This window comes from Papio anubis, chromosome 1, assembly GCF_008728515.1.
Source record: "Papio anubis isolate 15944 chromosome 1, Panubis1.0, whole genome shotgun sequence".
NCBI classification, from domain to species: Eukaryota; Metazoa; Chordata; class Mammalia; order Primates; family Cercopithecidae; genus Papio; species Papio anubis.
This window is the reverse complement of record NC_044976.1, coordinates 17,398,853-17,419,252: the sequence shown is the minus strand read 5'-3', so window position 1 is coordinate 17,419,252 and position 20,400 is coordinate 17,398,853. Positions and strand designations below refer to the sequence as shown.

The following is a 20,400-nucleotide window of genomic DNA, read 5'->3' as shown; positions in this document are numbered from 1 at the left end:
GGCAACATCGATCCCATCTACCAAAAATTATTTTAATAAGTAGCTGGGCATGGTGGCACGTGCCTGTGGTCCCAGCTGCTCGAGAGGCTAAGGTGGGAGGATCGTTTGAGCTTGGGAGGTTGAGGTTGCAGTGAGCTGTGATCACGCCACTGTACTCCAGCCTGGATGACAGAGTGAGACCCCTGTCTCAAAAAAAATAAAAACTAAAAAATAAATTGAGACACAAGAAATTAGAATCCTGGTGTCTGGCCATGGGGTACAGTATATGGATTCTTGCCACTCTATGTGATTAATTTTCCTCATTTTCCCTTAGAGTTGTGGTTCTAATGTACAGCTAAATTTCATTTTGGGTCTTGGTGACATGCTGGTCTGAAACTAATGTGAACATGAGATTATCTCTAGTGTTTCTCTCATATAGCAAGTGTCTGTTCTTTGGATGACGTATTTCTTGTGTGTATTTTTAATGTGCATTTGTGCTTATCCTGAGGATTATTAGATGTTAAGTGTATTTTGTGGAAACTTTTGTGAAACCTTAGTATGAGCTTACTGTTCTCTCTTACTATTTGATGTTAGGGAAACAGCATGTAAGTTTAATGTGTTCAGACTAATGACATAATTTGTTGATTGCTTTGATTCTAGAGCACCCTACTTAACTCTTAGAGCAATGGTTCTCAATGGGTGATTTTGTCCCCTCCCCTCCAGGACATTTGGCAATGTATAGAGATATTTTTGGTTGTCATAACTGGGGGTGCTACTGGCATTCAGCGGGTAGAGGCCAGGGCTGCTGTTAAGTCACCTAGAGTGCACAAGATGGCCTCCCATAGCAAACACTTATCTGGCTCCAGATGTCAATATTGTTAAGGTTGGGAAATCTTGTTGTAAAGTATTTTCTGAGTTTTTACATTGCATACTAGTTAGACAGAGTTAAGAATGAGACCATTCTTTTAATCAGCACATTACTTTTCAGACGCTGTCCCACAACCCAGATTCTACTGTGTCCTGTCCCCAGAAGCCTCAGAGGATGATTTGAACCGACTTGATTCTGTGGTACTAAGAATTTTAAAACTGCATTTTATATGTGGGTCAGATGGTTTTCCACCAGAATCAGCCTACTGGGGGGAAAGGGAATAACTGACTTTTTATAGTCAGGAAATGTGGTCTGTGTTACCATTTGAGCTCATTCTAATAGGAAAATGTTACTTGGATATTTATTTGTTGGGTGCACTTTTGCTGTGGGGGTCGTCCTTGCTGGATTGGCGCCTCTGGCACTTGATTTTTGAAGACAATCTTTGTTAGCGTTTTTCACATGCAAGTATTTTAATGGACAAAAATAATTGCCTTACTCTCTTATTCTAATGCCTGCAGTTGTGTGCTCACAATAGCTTGCAAACTGTGAGTACCATCCCAGAATGGGAATCTGCTCCAAGGAGAAGTTAATGAATATGATTTGATGGGATATTTTGTCAATCATGAGGATAAATGATAGTGCATAGGCAGTAGGAAAAAATACTTTAAAAATAAAGAAATGATTGTCTGTCTTTCTTTCTTTACGTCAGGCATGTGACGTCCTTTTCTCCAAGCTTGTCAAGTATGATGAGCTTTATGCTGCACTGACAGCCCTGCTTGCAGCTGGGTCCCAGCTTGATACAGTTAGGAGAAAGGAAAACAAGAATGTAACAGCCTTGGTAAGATGGTGGAACCCTGAGAAGTCTTTGGGTTGTGTTTGATCATTGATCATTTCTATCAGAAATTTTCTTCTGAGATGTAATCAGTTTATTGAATATTAATTTGCAAAACTGACTGATTCTTCAGTATTTCTAGGTAGTTTGGGTAGCTATGTTTACCTTAAAGAGAATTTAATCAGCTTTTGCATTTTTTTTGGTTACCATTGAGATAACTGTAATTTAAGAATTAGTGGTCCCCCCCAAGTGCCATCTCTCCTGTGAATACTGGTTGATGTGTGATATTGAAAGCTTCAAGCTTGATATTTTTCTGGGGCTCTGTTAATGTGTCTCTATACTTCTAGAAGCAATTCCAGGCCACAAAAATGAACAGCTGATTGCAGGTCTGCTAAGCAGAATGTCCTGCCCTCTTTTGGTTAATTAGTAAATTATTAGGGAGCCAAAGTTGTCTTGGAATAGCCTTTTTGGTCTGTGAAATGTGCAGAATATGGAACAAATTATTTGTATGTGTGTTCTGCCATTTTCTGGTAGGTGCACTCTCTAGAAAGATCTGGAGAATGGACTTGGGGGCCAAATGTCAATTTAAAATCAGGACTCTACACAGTTCTTTAAAAGTTGCATTTGGAGCAGTTTGTACTGTGAGGGAGATCTTGAGGCAATACCAAGTGCTACCTCTATGCTCCTTTTCCTTTCTCCAGGAGGCCTGTGCCCTTCAATATTACTTCTTGATACTATGGAGGATCCTAGGAATTTTACCACCATCAAAGACTTACATTAACCAGCTATCCATGAACTCACCTGAGATGAGTGAATGTGACATCTTGCACACTCTGCGATGGTCTTCTCGGCTCCGGATCAGCTCCTATGTCAACTGGATAAAGGTAACACAGAGCTTGCTGCTAAGACTATTCAAAGCCAGAGTGCTTTGTGCTTTCTGAAGCTTTTAAATTTGAAGATGATGAAAGCTTTGGACTCTGCCTATATTGATCTCCTAAACACTTTTTCTTGCTGTCCAAATAGGATCACCTTATCAAACAGGGAATGAAGGCTGAGCATGCTAGCTCGCTCCTAGAACTGGCATCCACCGCCAAGTGTAGCTCAGTGAAATATGATGTTGAAATAGTAGAGGAATACTTCGCTCGACAGGTATGTAGTATTGGAGCCTAAATGATAGAACTTGGTTTCTGCCATAGCCTTTTGCCACAACTAATTATATTTTGCATATTTTTAAAGATCTCATCCTTCTGTAGTATCGACTGTACCACCATCTTGCAGCTGCATGAAATTCCCAGTCTGCAGTCCATCTACACCCTTGATGCCGCCATCTCAAAGGTCCAGGTCTCTTTGGATGAGCATTTTTCTAAGATGGCTGCTGAGACTGATCCTCATAAGTCGTCTGAGATTACCAAGAACCTACTTCCAGCCACGCTGCAACTCATTGATACCTATGCATCGTTCACCAGGTGTGGTGAACTGCCTGCCCAGAGATGCACATGTACTCTGCACTCTGTGCAAATCCCCCAGTGACTCAGAATTTGATGTTTTTCCCTTTCATCAGCTTAGGGTTTTTTCCCCCATGGTATAATGCTTTCTTCTCTAGTATGAAGGGGTGCTTGATGAGGGAATTTTCAAATAGTGCAGGAGGAGTCAGGAGGAAGTTTAATGTCTATAATTCTTTAAATATTTTGTACCATTTTACTTACAGGATACAGAGAAAGGTAATGTAATTTTTCTAAATACTGTCATTTTTCTTATTAACTGAGTTAAAGCTCCTTAAGTGCTCTTTATTATTATTAAAGAAAAATTTTTTTTGAGGTGAAGTCTTGCTCCTGTTGCCCAGGCTGGAGTGCAGTGGTACGATCTTGGCTCACTGCAACCTCCACCTCCCAGGTTCAAGCGATTCTCCTGCCTCAGCCTCCTGAGTAGCAGGGATTACAGGCATGACCACCATGCCCGGCTAATTTTTGTATTTTTAGTAGAGATGGGGTTTCACCATGTTGGCCAGGCTGGTCTCAAATTCCTCACCTCGGGTGATCCATCCGCCTCGACCTCCCAAAGTGCTGGGATTACAGGCATAAGCCACCGCGCCTGGCCTTTAAATGCCCTTTAAATGTCATGATATGTACTTGGAGAAAAACATTTCTGAATGAGTTAGAACTTATTTCAAATTCAACTCTTTCTATGACAAACACTGTAGACTTGCATGCCCTGTAGACTTTGGTCTGTATGATGTTTAAATATTTTAAAGTTAATTTCAGTATATAAAATTAGGAGATTATTCACAAGTCTAGATTTCTGGCTTTTCTTAATTTGGAAGAACTGGCAAAACCGGGCCTGACTTACTTCTGAAACAACAGTAACAGACTGGAGCTGAGAATTAGTTCCCTTTGCAGCAGTTTTCACAGAGCTCTCTCAAGCTTATTTACTTTATCTGGTCCCTGTAGGATCTCAGTGTTCACTCCTGTTCTATGGGGCTTTTTTTTTTCAGACGTAGTCTTGCTCTGTCACCCAGGCTGGACTGCAGTGGTGCGATCTCAGCTCACTGTAACCTCCGCCTCCTGGGTTCAAGTGATTCTCCTCAAGTTTCCCGAGTACCTGGGATGACAGGCGCATACCACCATACCTGGCTAATTTTTGTATTTTCAGTAGATGTGGGGTTTCTCCATGTTGGCCAGGCTGGTCTCGAACTCCTGACCTCAGATGATCCACCTGCCTCAGCCTCCTGAAGTGCTGAGATTACAGGTGTGAGCCACCTCGCCCGGCTCTGTGGGCTTTATGCTGCCCTAGATCTTTGTCGTACTTAACTAACCTTGTCTCTTAGTGTGACTGCCTTGCAGAAGATAGAGGGCCGTTGTTTGAGGCAAATTTTTTGAACAAATATGTATGGCTGCTACGTGCCACGTACTTTTCTAAGTGCTAGGGTTATGGCAGTGGCCAAAGCACACCAAGTCATTGCCCTCTGGGAATTTACAGGCTGTAATCTGGCCTACTAGGCCAGTGTTTTCCACACTGAGCTGTTAATGTTCCTGGCCAAGTAAGCTTGCAAAATGTTGGATAAACAGTTTTTTTTGTTTTGTTTTGTTTTAAAAAATAAAGTATTCAGAGCCTTTACTAGATACCTTGTCAATCTTCTGAGGTGGAGGAGGAGAATAGATACAGTATTCACTGTTTCTCAGGCTTCTCAGGCAGTTAAGGTTTGGAGATTTTTTGGGAGCATTTCAGAGGAGGGGACATTCTTTGGGAAACGATTACCCATGAGACCAGGAGGAAGCAGGCACTATCAATTATATTAAATAGATAGGAAACTGAGAGAGAGGATTTTCAGCCAGTCTAGGCCTAGTTTTTCCTAACTGGTGGAATTAGATTCCTATGGCTTCACTTTCCCCTATTTTTCCCCCAGAGCCTATTTGCTGCAGAACTTTAATGAAGAGGGAACAACTGAGAAACCTTCCAAGGAGAAACTGCAAGGCTTTGCTGCTGTTTTGGCTATTGGCTCTAGTAGGTGCAAGGCAAATACTCTGGGTAAGTGAACGAATGTGCTTTTGAATAATGTTACAACAGCTACTACTGCTAGTACTACTACTTCTCTCCCTTGGTGCCTACTGGCATTTACTGCTTATTGGAGCCTTTTTGTGTATCAAGCATTTAGGTAGGTTTGTCTGTTTTGATCTTCACAATAACCCTATGAAGTGTTACTTTGATCCCCATTTTACTCATTAGAAATTAGGTCTAGAGAAGTTACTTGTCCAGAATCCTGCATCTTGCAAGTGATGGAGCTGGGATCCAAACCAGGATCTGTTGGTTCCAAAACATAAGGCTATTTTGTCTTTAGCACAGATCTTTGCTCCCCTCCCCTCCCTTTCCCTCCCCTCCTCTCTTCTCTCTTCTCTCGGCAGAGTCTTGCTCTGTCGCCCAGGCTGGAGTGCAGTGGTGCTATCACAGCTCACTGCAGCTTTTACCTCCTGTGTTCAAGCAGTCCCCCTGCCACAGCGTCCCAAGTAGCTGGGATCCCAGGCACATACTACCATACCTGTATAATTTTTAAATTTTTTTGTAGAGATGAGGTCTTGCTATGTTGCCCAGGCTGGTGTTCTTTTTATTTAGAGGGGATAGGAGGATTAGCAAGCTGGTACTTTTGTGCCCGGAAATAATCTCTTTGCTGGGTTAGGAATGCTCTGGTAGAAATTTAGGGTGGAAAAATCAAAGGGCTTGATTGGAGTTAAGTACAGTAGTTACCCTTTAAAATTTACAACCGTTTGTATTTTCCTTAATTTCAAGCTTTAAATATTCATTTAACATTCAGATAGTCTCACTTTGTACTGCTGCATTGAGTGCTGTTCTTTTTTTTTGAGACGGAGTCTCGCTCTGTCGCCCAGGCTGGAGTGCAGTGGCCGGATCTCAGCTCACTGCAAGCTCCGCCTCCCGGGTTCCCGCCATTCTCCTGCCTCAGCCTCCCGAGTAGCTGGGACTACAGGCGCCCACAACCGCGCCCGGCTAATTTTTTGTATTTTTAGTAGAGACGAGGTTTCACCGTGGTCTCGATCTCCTGACCTTGTGATCCGCCCGCCTCGGCCTCCCAAAGTGCTGGGATTACAGGCGTGAGCCACCGCGCCCGGCCGAGTGCTGTTCTTAATGTATGTTATGATCCCTGCCCTTAAGATTTGTCTTAAAGAGAAAAGAGATCAAGAGAAAAGTGACACCTATTTATAGAAGGGGAGCAGATGTTTAATGATGATTTCAGTCTGACTTGCAATGATTCACCCTCACTTCGCATCTTATTTTCAGTTGTCGTCTTTACTTGCAAGATTAGAAAGTGAATATGATGGGAAATGAAAACCTTACAATTGAGAGTGTTAGCTATTAAGCAATTAACTGGTTCTTGGAAATAGTACTGCTATTGAAATATCCATCTAAGCTATCTTACTAATTATTTTGACAGCCTGGGCTGTACTGTTTCTTTCTGCATTTGGGCTTGGCTTTTAAAATGCTCTGTGTCGTTCCTTCTTTCTTGTGATGATTCCTTGTCCTTTCTGTTGCCTCCAGGTCCGACACTGGTTCAGAATTTGCCATCGTCAGTGCAGGCTGTATGTGAGTCCTGGAACAACATCAATACCAATGAATTTCCCAATATTGGATCCTGGGTGAGTCCCTGTCTGTTCCAGGGGTAGAACTACTGAGTGCTAGTCATTCTGTCTTTTGTTCTTAAGCCTAAAGGAATTAGGCTTAAACTAGCTACCAAGAGATCTTCATATACTGCAGTAATATTGGCTATGGCTGAATCAATAATCAATGCATTTAATCACCTAGTTGGTTCTCATATGGCTTTTTGCTCATAAGTTTGTGTTGTCAGAAGACAAACCATTTTATTTATTTGAGCCTCAGTTTCTTCACCAATTGAATGTTGGACTGCGACGATTCAGTGTATTGAATGTTAAGTGCCTAGCATATTACCTGGCACATGAATTCCCAATACATGTTAACTCTGTTTCCTTTGTAGGTTATATGTCAGGAACCTGCTCCTTTTGTAACAGTTTTATAGGGTCACTTTTAGCTTCTCTAGGCTTTTAAATACTACTGAGTCTTCTGTCAGTTTACTTGCTCTTTGTATATCCTCTGCTCACACTACCTCTATTAACAGATTATTCGCTTACTGAAGTTCTTTTGAAAAGCTAAATATTATAGTCTTGTTATCCCTGCTTTATGATCGTGACCTCTGTTTACACCACCCAGAGCTTTAGTAGAGACCAGATGCATTGCAAAATCCAGTTCCTTCTCAGTCATTATAGATAAACAATAGTTTTACTTTAAATATAGTGCGTTATATTATACTCTAATCATTTGAAAGTGGTATCGGATATTCATTGCATTTAACTGTTAACTTTGTACTAATTAAAATTTAACTGCTTTCTTTTCTGTACCCCACTTCTCTTCCCAGCATGAATAACAGTGTATACTGAGTAAGGCTATTGTTTACAAACGTCAGTGGGGTCTTAGTTTATATCAGTTTTTTTCCATGTGAGAATTTTTTCCAGGGTAGATGGTCTATCCATTTACATCTGCTTTGCTTCCTTTCAGCGCAATGCCTTTGCCAATGACACCATCCCTTCAGAGAGTTATATCAGTGCAGTGCAGGCTGCACACCTGGGGACTCTCTGTAGCCAAAGTCTGCCCCTGGCTGCTTCCCTGAAGCACACCCTCCTCTCACTGGTCAGGTTGACTGGAGATCTTATTGTGTGAGTATCTACTACATAGCCCCAAGGACTCTACGTCTGTATTCTATTGTGGTTAAAGAGGGAGAGTGAGAGTTTTATAACTATGTAGTAATGCTTTCTTGTATACTTCTTTAGCAAAGAGTACCTGTTGTTTTAAAGTGTGAACACTTACCTAGAATGATTTTTTAACTTAGATCTGAAAGACAACAGAGTACTTCCTCTTTTCTGTAGTATTTTTCAGAAAAGGCTTGCTGGCTTTAAGACATATTGCAATTTGGAGATGTCTTGGGTTTAAATTTTAAAGTGATAGTGACAGATTATTTGATAATGTTTCTCCAGAATCATAGTGGGATAAATTCCACTATTGTAGGAACCAGGTCAGGCCAATGGAGGGACTATTTTATCTTCTTATACATAGGTAACAGGTAAAGTCTCATATCATATTGCCCTAAAAGTGATCCAGGTTCCTGGCAGTTCTTCTAGAAGGCTTGTCTGGAATGGAATACTTGCTTTGGTTTCAGTTAATTTTCTTTATTGAATATTAGAAAATGCAGCTCATTAATTTGACATTTTAATAAATGGATTTTTCAAGTGAGAATGATTTTTGTTTCTGATAAAATAATGAAAAAGAATAATATGAGATTGTATGATGATACCTGTGTATAAAATAGCTATCATGAGAAAAAGACTGGAATAAAGGTCCTTGCGCAATTCCCCTTCCCCTCTCCCCTGGCAAATAATTGAATTACCCTGTCCTTGCTTTGCAGCTTTTTGAAGGAGTGTGTTCACTAACTCGATTTCATTTTCTTTGCTAAAGTTGGTCCGATGAGATGAACCCACCACAGGTCATTCGGACCCTGCTACCACTTCTTTTGGAATCAAGCACTGAGAGTGTTGCTGAGATCAGTAGCAACTCCCTGGAACGTATCTTGGGCCCTGCTGAGTCTGATGAGTTCTTGGCTCGTGTTTATGAGAAGCTGATCACTGGTTGTTACAACATTCTGGCCAATCATGCAGATCCTAACAGGTGAGCTTGATGGAGAACAGTCAGGTTTCCTGTGACCTACTGCTACTATCAGTGAAATGTACCAACACTGCTGCCTTTAGGTCATTAATTAATAGCTTATTGTTTTTGTGTGTGTGTTTTTTTAAATTCTGAGATATGGCCTCGCTCTGTTGCCCAGGCTGGAGTGCAGTGGGGCTCACTGCAACCTCTGTCTCCAGGGCTCAAGCAATCCTCCTACCTCAGCCTCCTGAGTAGCTGGGTCTACAAGTACATGCCACCATGCCCAGCTGATTTTTTTTTTTTTTTTTTTTTTTTTGTGGTAGAGATAGGTTTTGACATGTTGTGTAGACTGGTCTTGAACTCCTGGGCTCAAGTGATCCTCCTGTCTTGGCCTCCCAAAATGCTGGGATTACAGGTGTGAGCCACCACACATGGCCAGCTTATTGTTATTTGTGTTTTTCAGCAGAAAATTCTGTACTTGTGTGCATTCTGCATTAATATGGAAATATGTGAAGAGTTTTTTGGAGTCCTTTTTTGTGATTAATTCTTAGGAATAGACATTAAGAAAATGGAAGACTTAAATGTTTAGATTTGGAGACTTAAAATTGTTTTTAATGATTATCAAGTGCTGCTCTGGCTCTGATGAGATGTACAGAGGAGCTCACTGAAATTCGTTTCTAAAATTTGGTGATCGTGCCGCTGAAATGAGTGTGGAATGGGCAGTCCCACAGCATAGCTGTACCTTGGTAGTTTAGGCCACATTGCTGTAGATGAGCTGTAAAGAAAATTCTGTTTCCTTTTCACCCCACTGAGAATTATACAAATGAAGGCGCCACATGTTGGAATTTCCTGTCTCTTTGTTGTTGAGTAGTCCAGATTTTCATCAAGGATTCCTTTTATTCCCTTTCTCCTCTTTTCTTTTTCTTTTTAACAGATAAATAATTCCAGACACTTTTAGCTGTGTGGAAATGATTTGTCCAAAGTGTCTTTTTCCCTAAATCACTAGCAGATCTGGATTAGGACCAAGTTTTAGATGCCTTTCCTGTTTAATTTCCTAGGAAAGAGGATAGAAAAATAAAGTTGAGAGGCTGCTATTAATTCAGTAAACGTGTATTGAACACCTACTTTGTGCCAGGCTTTATGTTAAGCTTTGCCAAAGCAAAATTGGACATTGCCATCAAGGTCAAACAGGCAAACTTTGGATTTTAATAAATCACCATGAGGAGGACATTGAAACAGGTCTTAATACTGGTGGTTAAGTTTTCCATTTGATCCTCAGTGGACTGGATGAATCCATCCTGGAGGAATGTCTCCAGTACTTGGAAAAGCAGCTGGAAAGCAGCCAGGCCCGTAAAGCTATGGAGGAGTTTTTCTCTGACAGGTGAGCTGTGTTTTGCTTTATTCCGTAAATAGTTTTTGAATGCCTCTTGAAAGTAAGGAGCTATATATGTTGATTTAGGTACTTATTATCAGCAATATTTAAGGCCTGCTTAGGTGTCTGCACTTTGGGGAGTTAATTGCTGACTCCTTGGGGTTATTGGTGAGGGGGTTAATTTCATGAATGCCTTGTGTCATTGACTCATAAGTGGCCATTTTCCCCAGAGGAGATGAGATTGTGAAGAAAGGATGCTTTTTATGTGAGGCTTTAATGTGATTCTTCCATTTTTCTCCCCTCCTGCCTCCCAGTGGAGAACTTGTACAGATCATGATGGCAACAGCCAATGAGAACCTCTCTGCTAAATTCTGTAACCGAGTTTTGAAATTCTTCACCAAACTCTTCCAGCTGAGTGAGTGACAGCTTTTAGTAATCTTCTTATGGGAACTTTGATGTCCGGCAAATACTGTGCATATCTTCTGCCTGAGTTTAACTACAGCATGAAAATGCTAACAAGTGGAGAGAATCCCTCAGAGAAAGTTTGGAAGGAAGTTGAAAAGTTGCTTTGAAGCCATTTCCCCTTTTCCTGGCTCACAATTTGCCCCTTCTTTCCCTTCCTCTTGCCCTTCTTTATTGACCCTGGCCTCTTGTTCTGCTCCTAGCTGAGAAGAGCCCTAACCCGAGCCTGTTGCATCTCTGCGGCTCCCTGGCACAGCTGGCCTGTGTGGAGCCTGTGCGCCTGCAGGCCTGGCTCACCCGCATGACTACATCACCCCCAAAAGATTCTGATCAGCTGGATGTAATTCAGGAGAATCGGCAGCTGCTGCAGTTACTGACCACATACATTGTTCGGGAAAACAGGTAGAACAACTACATTTCTGTCGTGTTTCCCTAGCAACCCCAGAAATATGTTGATATTTGCAGTTATCTTTTCTTCAGGCACCAGTCTTAGCTTTTTCAACATTTTCATATCTACCTCTCTCTAGACTCAAGGATTCTAGTGTATGTAGCTCCTTGATTTTTTTCCCATGGGAAAACTTGGAATGACTTGGCCTGTCAATTACAACCTGAATGAAATGTTTTATGTTCTGCTAGCCCAAGTCCAAAACTGGGATTGGTATTGTAGTTATGTATTTAATGTTTAATTTAAAACTTCTTTTATAACACACAGAATGAGATTCCTGTTGATTATTCACCAACTTGCTCTTTCTTTTCTCCTAGCCAAGTTGGGGAAGGTGTGTGTGCTGTTCTTCTGGGCACCCTGACTCCCATGGCAACAGAGATGCTGGCCAACGGTGATGGGACTGGCTTCCCTGAACTTATGGTTGTGATGGCCACTCTGGCCAGTGCAGGTCAAGGTGCTGGTCACCTTCAGCTTCATAATGCTGCTGTGGATTGGCTGAGCAGATGGTAAGATGCTGAAATTGTATCTGTAGGTTACAACATTGATCTTGGAGAAGTGGGTTACTTTCTTTATAGCTCAAAGTGAGTATAGAAGAAATTTGAATCTCTACCCTTTTATTGGAGTTTGGGGTACGGGTAGCAAAGAGCTTTGTTCACTTTAGACTTCGTCTTCATCATTTTCTTAGTAGAGTTTCCTATTCATTGTTCCCAAGAGAACTCTTGGGGAAAGTATGCCAAGTGTTAACGATAATTCTAAGGCCAGAGCACCCCAAGCTATGTAACTATATAGTACTTATGGAGTTTTTTAAGAGTGCTTCTGCTTCCCAGTTTCCTCAGATTGATTCAAAGTTAATAAAGATGCTTTATTTCTTTGGTTTCTTAGATGATTTTTTGTCTCCTCTTTCCCCTCTTTTTTTCTTTGGGACAGCAAGAAATATCTGTCACAGAAGAATGTGGTTGAAAAACTGAATGCCAATGTAATGCATGGAAAGGTAAGAAAAGTGAGGAATGACAATGGGGGGTGAAAGGTAAGATGATTCTCACCTCTGTGGTCAGGTGGAAGTCTCTTGTTCCTATTGAGTTCTGTGCCTGGCTAGCCTACCAAGGATAAGGCTGATAATCTCGAGGATCTAGAAGTGTGTAATTGCTAACTGTGTGCCTTTAGGCATCTTTTGGCTGGCAAGAAGTGATGGGAAGGAAATATACTGGTAAATAAGCAGACAGAATCTTTCTTAAAACGTAGAGTTCCTGCCATCCTAAGATATTGGAATGTTATGGGAAAGTGTCTCCCTGCTCAGGCCTTGGAACTGTGCCACTCTGAGTCAGTGTTATAAGAGGCCAAATACGGCCTCCTCAGCTCTAGCCCAGATGCTAAGCTTTGTTTAATTTGCCTGAAGTTTCTGGTTACTCTGGTGAGAAAAGGGGTTTGAAATTGACAGAAATCCTGCATTCAGGCATTTTCTTCTCCTGCCCAACACATGAACTGGCATAGGTGGCTAGGAACAGATAACTAGCCTCTGAGAACCACTGTGGTACCATTCATTACTCCCTCCTTACTTGCTGATCTTTATCCTTTCAGCACTGACATGTCAGAGTGCAGAGCAAAGGAACTTAGAAATCTGAGTCTTTGGTGCCAATTCATTGGGTTTTCTAGGCAAGCATGAACTATCTGCAGTGATTTGCTAGAATTTTTTTTCTCTTGATTTCTGAAGCTAGTCCTCTCCTGCATTACTTTAAAGCCTGATAATTAAAATGACTTTCACTTAATGGTTAAAAAATGCTAATGTTAGGGGCAGAATGCTTCATACTCTAATCTGGTCTTTTCTTGAGTGATTTTAATCTGTTTTTACTCTATTCGTCTAATTTCAATCCTACTTCATCTTACAAGACTTTGTAAAGAGCTGTCTTTGTGCTTAAGAATGAAGGAATACATGTTACTTCAGTACAATTGACTGACCAGCTACGTGGGGACGGAGTGATAAAAGCTGGTTAATAGATAATAAAAACACACTGTTTTTCTTCTCTGCTTTCATACCATTTCCGTGATCTTGAGCTTTATTTGAAAACATGGAGAATCTGAAGTTTCTGTGGGGCTTCTCTTGCAGCATGTGATGATCTTGGAGTGCACATGCCATATCATGTCTTACTTGGCTGATGTCACGAATGCCCTGAGCCAGAGTAATGGTCAAGGCCCAAGTCATCTCTCAGTGGATGGGGAAGAGCGGGCCATTGAAGTAGACTCAGACTGGGTGGAGGAGTTGGCGGTGGAAGAGGAAGATTCCCAGGCTGAGGATTCAGTAAGTACTAAGTAATCTCGAACTTAACCTTTCAAGGTAATGACTGACTGGCATGATACCAAGCTTTTGGGCTCTTTTCTCCAGCCTCCTGTGAGCTTCAAAACTTCCTAGACCTTGTTGCTGCCAGACCCCAATTTTCTAGGCCTTCAGAGCAAGGCATGGGGATCTAATCTCTGTGGAAAGGACTTTTTCTTTTTCCAGAGTCCCTTGTCCTGCTTTGTCAGTCTTTAATTCCAAATGGAATTTTAGGGATGAGTTCTTCATGGGGGTAGTGGAAGCTCCCCTATAGAGAAAGCATAAGATGTTTTTTTCTTAACCACAAACCCCTAAGGTCTCACTCACCTGAAATAACAACAGATTTTCAGCCAGCTAGCTATTTCCAGTTGTGGTAGATTTCCACTGGTCATTTATGAGTCAATTATTCACCTCCCCATAGAGTGTTGAGGCACGTGTGTTTTTGTGGGTGTTTATATACAGGGGTATATTTTGAATTAAAAAGACTTCTTATTTTTGAAGGATGAAGATTCTCTTTGCAATAAACTCTGCACTTTTACGATCACACAGAAAGAATTCATGAACCAGCATTGGTAAGAGTAGTTCTTCCTTTAAGGTGAAGATTTGCTGGGCACCGAATATTGGGACTTCTGAGCTTATTTGCTGGTTCTTGTTCTTTGCAGGTACCACTGTCACACCTGCAAAATGGTGGATGGGGTGGGTGTCTGCACAGTGTGTGCTAAGGTGTGCCACAAGGATCATGAGATTTCCTATGCCAAGTATGGATCCTTCTTCTGTGACTGTGGAGCCAAGGAAGATGGCAGCTGTTTGGTGAGAGGACCCTCCCTGAGCTATAAAGGGTGGCTTGTTCGTGACATGGGATTACTGAAGCCAAACTGGAAAATTCCCATCACCTCTAGGATACCTGAGTCTAGGAAGATGTTCCAGCTCACTCGTTGATGATCTCTACAGTTGGTGGCCTAAGCATTTCATTTAGAATATCAGAACCAGCAAATTCCTTAGAGATCTTGTAGTTCATTTTTCCTAAGACCTCCCCACAATTTCAGATGTTATAATAAGGCCTGATACTGTGAGTGGATAAAGAAGTTAGATATTAGGTGAATATTATGAAGATCAGAATTTAGGCTTTTGAGTAACATTGAAATGCTTAGCCAGTTTCTTCTTTGGGTCAGATTTTCTTCAGAGATCTCAGACAGTATTTCCTCTGTGCTTGAGGCAAGAACTTAGGGACTCTGACGTTTTCTGTCCCTAGGCACTGGTGAAGAGAACTCCTAGCAGTGGCATGAGCTCTACCATGAAGGAGTCAGCATTTCAGAGTGAACCCAGGATTTCAGAGAGTTTAGTGCGTCATGCCAGCACCTCACCAGCTGACAAAGCCAAGGTTACCATCAGTGATGGAAAGGTTGCTGATGAAGAGAAGCCCAAGAAGAGCAGCCTCTGCCGCACAGTAGAGGGCTGCCGGGAAGAATTACAGAACCAGGTGGGGCAGACTGATGCTCCCTAGTAAGCAGACAGAGTTCAGAGCCTGCTGAACTGGTGTGAGAGTAAACAATGCACTTGGCTCCGCTTGCAACGCATTTTCTCCTTTACCCATTTTCATAGTGTGAATACAAATACTATGTATTGTCATCACAAGGGAAGGATTTATGACTGAGCACTATTAGGCGTATTATGGGGGGTGATGGAAGCATAAATTTTAGTTGTGTCATACTCTAGAGTACCCTTTCTTGGCCAGGGTTCCTTATCTGAAACACAGAAAACAAAATACAAAATGATTTGAGGGTTTATATTCTCAATTTTCCCAAGGATGGTACAAAACCCAAACCATTCTAGATACATAGGAGAGAAGTTAGCTCATTTCATATGAGGGATGCCTTTGCGCATTAGGATATCTGTGCAGGACCCCTGGTTTAGAAAGATTGCCCTGGAGTTAGTAGCGCAAATGCATATTGATTGGAATCAATGCCAGGATTGTGAGAATGAGAAGATGGCTAGAATATCAAACTGGAAGTGAAGTAGCTGGATTCTGAAGGAAGTTACTGGCAAGATGATTGTTAGGAGTATTATCCATTGTGTTTCTTTTTTTTTTTCACTTGTGTATTTTTTCTATTTTTCTCAGGCCAATTTCTCCTTCGCTCCTCTCGTGTTAGACATGCTTAATTTCCTTATGGATGCCATTCAGACCAACTTCCAGCAAGCTTCAGCTGTCGGGAGCAGCAGCCGTGCTCAGCAAGCCCTCAGTGAGCTGCACACAGTGGAGAAGGCAGTGGAGATGACAGACCAGCTGATGGTGAGTGTCTTGGGCCATGACGTTTGGTGGCTGTGGGAACCAACAAATTTGTTGAGATCCCAAAGTGTGCTAGATGCTCTGAGGAGTATACTTAGAGCAGTTGATCCTTGGCCGTCCAAAACTTAGAATCTAAGACATCATGACATGCCCAGAACATATTATGAACAGTGTAAAAATCAGCATATGAGGTGTGGCTTCAAAAGAAGAGAACTGGCCAAGGGTGCGCCTATTATCCCAGCACTTTGGGATGCCCAAAGCAGGTGGATTGCTTGAGCCTAGGAATTTAAGACCAGCCTTGGCAACATGGTGAAACCTCATCTCTACCCCAAAAAACACACAAAAAATTTAGCTTGGTGTGGTGGCGCAGCAACTACAGTCCCAGCTACTCGGAAGGCTAATGTGGGAGGATCACTTGAGCCCAGGAGGTTGCAATGAGCTGAGATCATAGCACTGTACTCCAGCCTGGGTGACAGAGTGAGACTCTGTCTCAGAAAAAGGAGTGGGGCTGGGGAATCCAGGGTCATTTTGGCCAACAAAGAGAATAAATCTCCTTTTTAGTTCATATAAATATATGAATCCCCAAGAGGTGGGGAACTCCATTTTGGAGCAACTAGAATAGTAGAGAGTTTTTATTTTTAGAAAATAGAACTTTATTGTATCTTCTCTAAAGTTCATCTAACTTGCAAAATAATGTTTGTCCTTTTTTGCATATAGTCCTTTAGATAACTTTCCTTTAGTTTCTCGTGTCACATTGGTTATAAGGTATAAGTCATTATTGACTTTAAAACCTGCTGCTCAGCACTGAATATATGACTTCTGATGTGGCCTTCCTGGCCTTTTTTAGCAGCAGAGTTAAGTAATAGAAAGTAAAGTGGTGGCAATTCCAAAAAGGAAGTGAACAAATATTATGAATGAGATACATGAATAGATCTCATAAATTGGCTGTTTTTTTTTTTTTTTTTTTTTGAAGACGGAGTCTTGCTCTGTCACCTAAGCTGGAGTGCAGTGGCATGATCTCAGCTCACTGCAACCTCTGCCTCCCTGGTTCCGGTGATTCTCATGCCTCATTCAGCCTCCTGAGTAGCTGAGACTGAAGGTGCGCACCACCATGCCTGGCTGATTTTTGTATTTTTAGTAGAGATAGGATTTCACCATGTTGCTCAGAATTGTCTCAAACAACTGTGTTCAAGTGATTTGCCCCCTTGGCCTCCCAAAGTGCTGGTATTATAGTTGTGAGCCACCATTCCCAGCCAAAGTTGGCTGTTTTTTGTTTTTTGTTTTTTTCTTTTGAGACAGAGTCTCGCTCTGTCACCAGGCTGGAGTGCAGTGGAAGGATCTCAGCTCACCATAACCTCTGCCTCCTGGGTTCAAGTGATTCTCCTGCCTCAGCTTCCGGAGTAGCTGGGATTACAGGCGTGTGCCACCACTCCTGACTAATTTTTATAATTGTGGTAGAGACGAGGTTTCACCATGTTGGTCAGGCTGGTCTCGAACTGCTGACCTCATGATCCGCCCACTTCAGCCTCCCAGAGTGCTGGGATTACAGGCGTGAGCCACCGCGCACAACAAAAGTTGGCTGTTTTTAAGGGAATAATAGTCAGTTGGAAATATACACGTACATACACATATATATTCTGGCATTTTATTAAAATCAGTCACAGTTTTTGCCAGGTGCAGTGGCTCATGCCTGTAATCCCAACACTGGGAGGCTGAGGTAGGCAAATCACTTGACCAGAGAAGTTTGAGACCATCCTGGGCAACATGGTGAAACCCTGTCTCTATAAAAAATATACAAAAATAATTAGCCAGGTGTGGTGGTTCATGCCTGTGGTCTCAGCTACCTGGGAGGCTGAGGCAGGAGGATTGCTTGAACCTGGGAATTCGAGGCTGTAGTGAGCTGATATCACATGACTGCACTCACCACTGAACTCCAACCTGGGTGACAGAGTGAAACCCTGTCTCAAAAAAAAAAATAAAATAAAATTAGTCACAGTTGTATTTGATATTCTTGGAATTAAAAGAAGTCGTAAGATCAGTCACACTGTTAGAGCGTTGGTTTTTAGATATTAAAGATGAAGCGAAAAAATACTTGGGTTGGGGACCCATCAAGTTGCTGATTTTTATGTTGCCAGGTTAGATCAATGAAAAAAAAAATCATCTGTCACCACAATTTGTAAGAGATTGGACATTTTAACGTTTTTTTAAAAAGACCAGTACTTTGTATTTAAGTTTAGCTTTATGAAAACATTTACTATGTTATTCTTAATGGATTATTAATAACTTTTAACAAATTTACCCAGCCATCCATGGTTTGAAGGCTGAAATCACTGCTTTTGGATGACTCCATGGTGCAGTGTCTCAGTCTCATGAATAGTGCATGAATCCACTTGATTTTATTTGCCTCATTACTGCCCGCTTTCTCTGCTTCTTTCTTTGCCAGGTTCCCACCTTAGGCTCCCAGGAAGGTGCCTTTGAGAATGTGCGGATGAATTACAGTGGAGACCAGGGCCAGACCATCCGGCAGCTGATCAGCGCTCATGTGCTCAGGCGGGTGGCTATGTGTGTGCTCTCCTCTCCCCATGGGCGCCGCCAACATTTGGCTGTCAGCCATGAGAAGGGCAAGGTGGGTCCTCCAATTCTTGTGCACTTACTTTAGGTCATATTGTCTTAAATGCTAAGCAAAACAACTTGATGACCACGTTCGGATTAGCCCTCTGTGGGAAAAAGTCCGTTGGGTTCTAAGAATGCTTTAGGGACAGATCTTGTTGAGCTTTTCAAATACTTGGACCCCGAGTTGATTTGATTAGACCTAGAGCTGGTATGACTAGGATAGACTGTTTCTAATTAGTGAATTTCCACTCAAAATGTATTCTTCAAGCCCTCAGGAAAAAGTAATGACTAGCAGTTACCTAGGACAGGTTGACTCCCAGTCTTGCCCTGTTTGGTCACTCTGGCAGGCATAAGCCGAGAGACAAAAGTTTTCTTTTGGAATAGGAATACTCAGTGTTGCTTATGTAGTCCTGCCCTGCCTTCCCAGCTCTGTTAAGGATATAAGTAAATTTGTATTGTTTTATAGAGCTTATAGAAGTTGGAAGAATGCTAGGTATCTTAACTCACACTTTTCTGTATTCTGGCCTCTCCATCACCACTAATATTGTTTTCACTTTTAAGTGAAAATATGGATACTCCTTAAAACAACTCCAAAATCATTTTAAAAACAGTTCCATGGAAAACTAGAAAAGGACAGTGGTACATAGGTATTCTTAAACTATTTTGTGAACTAACTTTATAAAGAGAAATTGTTTTCATTACTTACCTGTTCTGTCCTCCATGGAAAGACATTCCGTGGCTTTTAGTCAGGAGAAATAGAGATTAATATTGATCTAGGATTTTCTACTAGACTTATCTGTAAAAAAAAAGAAAAAAGTGTGCAACTTGTTACCCCTATTGAAAGAGTTTTTGTTACTTGCTTGGACTTCTCTGAGAGGACCAGGAGTAAGAATAAATTGGTCATTGTTCCTTTGCAGATCACTGTTCTGCAGCTCTCTGCACTCCTGAAGCAAGCGGATTCCAGCAAAAGAAAGTTGACTCTGACCCGCTTGGCTTCTGCCCCAGTTCCTTTTACTGTGTTGAGCCTCACAGGAAATCCCTGCAAGGAAGACTACTTGGCAGTTTGTGGGCTAAAGGTAAAAATCCTGATCTAGGTTTTGATCCTTGAGCTGTAGATTCTAGTTATCTTCTCTCCCCTGTTCTCAGAACTACTTTTTCTTATTCATTGTTGAAATTAAAGCTTAAAACCTACTGAAATGCAAAAGGAATTTTTCTTTGAATTTCTCCCAGATCTTTCAGATTTCTCCAATATTGAAACTAATGTTTGTGTTCATGAAACCTGAATGTTACTAGACAGTCTAAATACTGTCTGAAGGCAGGGGATATTAGAGAAAAAAGGGAACGTCAGAACTCTGAAATGAATTAGCCCACTTTCCAGATCATCTTTTCACCATTTTGTTCCTTAAACATTATCCAGGACTGCCATGTGCTCACCTTTAGTAGCTCAGGCTCTGTTTCGGATCACTTGGTTTTGCACCCTCAGTTGGCAACGGGGAACTTCATCATCAAAGCCGTGTGGTTACCTGGTTCACAGACCGAGTTAGCAATTGTCACTGCGGACTTTGTTAAGGTACAGTTACAGTTCTTTGTTGATATGGTTCTAGACTTTTTCTACTTTTAAATCTAGAATCATTATGTGCTAGCTTCTCCCAGAAGTTAAAAAATCAACTGGGTGCCATGAGTTGCACTTGTGGTACCAGCTGCTTGAAAGGCTGAGGCGGAGGATTACTTGAGGCTTAGTTCAAGGCTGCAGTGAGCTGTGATTATGCTACTCCACTCCAATCTGGGCGATAGAGCAAGACCCTGTCTCTAAAAATAATAGCCATATTTTGTCACCTTTTGCTATGTTGCTGACTAGGAGCTTTCTGTCTTTAGGCAATAGGGAACTGATTCTGGTTCTACCCTCACTGTACCAAGTGCACACTTATTGCCATACTTGTTGCAGAATTTATTTATGTATGTCTGTCCCCTACTCATTCCTTGAAGGAGAGTGAAAGGTGTTCTGTTCAT

General features: G+C 41.7%; 1 protein-coding gene across 10 annotated transcripts in view; it reads left to right on the top strand.

The window, feature by feature from the left end:
* The window catches only part of UBR4 (ubiquitin protein ligase E3 component n-recognin 4), a 139,984-nt gene that overhangs the window by 35,982 nt on the left and 83,602 nt on the right, over nucleotides 1–20,400 (top strand). For all 10 annotated transcript variants that reach the window (XM_021942792.2, XM_003891221.5, XM_021942877.2 and 7 more), the window contains exons 21-42: nucleotides 968–1,047; nucleotides 1,557–1,685; nucleotides 2,381–2,563; nucleotides 2,703–2,828; nucleotides 2,916–3,145; nucleotides 5,083–5,204; nucleotides 6,726–6,823; nucleotides 7,758–7,915; nucleotides 8,712–8,921; nucleotides 10,180–10,281; nucleotides 10,587–10,687; nucleotides 10,938–11,136; nucleotides 11,497–11,685; nucleotides 12,107–12,170; nucleotides 13,284–13,475; nucleotides 13,992–14,062; nucleotides 14,153–14,300; nucleotides 14,743–14,970; nucleotides 15,610–15,780; nucleotides 18,221–18,403; nucleotides 19,308–19,466; nucleotides 19,808–19,960. In XM_021942792.2, the coding sequence (XP_021798484.1) occupies nucleotides 968–1,047; nucleotides 1,557–1,685; nucleotides 2,381–2,563; nucleotides 2,703–2,828; nucleotides 2,916–3,145; nucleotides 5,083–5,204; nucleotides 6,726–6,823; nucleotides 7,758–7,915; nucleotides 8,712–8,921; nucleotides 10,180–10,281; nucleotides 10,587–10,687; nucleotides 10,938–11,136; nucleotides 11,497–11,685; nucleotides 12,107–12,170; nucleotides 13,284–13,475; nucleotides 13,992–14,062; nucleotides 14,153–14,300; nucleotides 14,743–14,970; nucleotides 15,610–15,780; nucleotides 18,221–18,403; nucleotides 19,308–19,466; nucleotides 19,808–19,960 (3,296 nt within the window). The remainder of the gene's footprint in view (nucleotides 1–967; nucleotides 1,048–1,556; nucleotides 1,686–2,380; nucleotides 2,564–2,702; nucleotides 2,829–2,915; nucleotides 3,146–5,082; nucleotides 5,205–6,725; nucleotides 6,824–7,757; nucleotides 7,916–8,711; nucleotides 8,922–10,179; nucleotides 10,282–10,586; nucleotides 10,688–10,937; nucleotides 11,137–11,496; nucleotides 11,686–12,106; nucleotides 12,171–13,283; nucleotides 13,476–13,991; nucleotides 14,063–14,152; nucleotides 14,301–14,742; nucleotides 14,971–15,609; nucleotides 15,781–18,220; nucleotides 18,404–19,307; nucleotides 19,467–19,807; nucleotides 19,961–20,400) is intronic.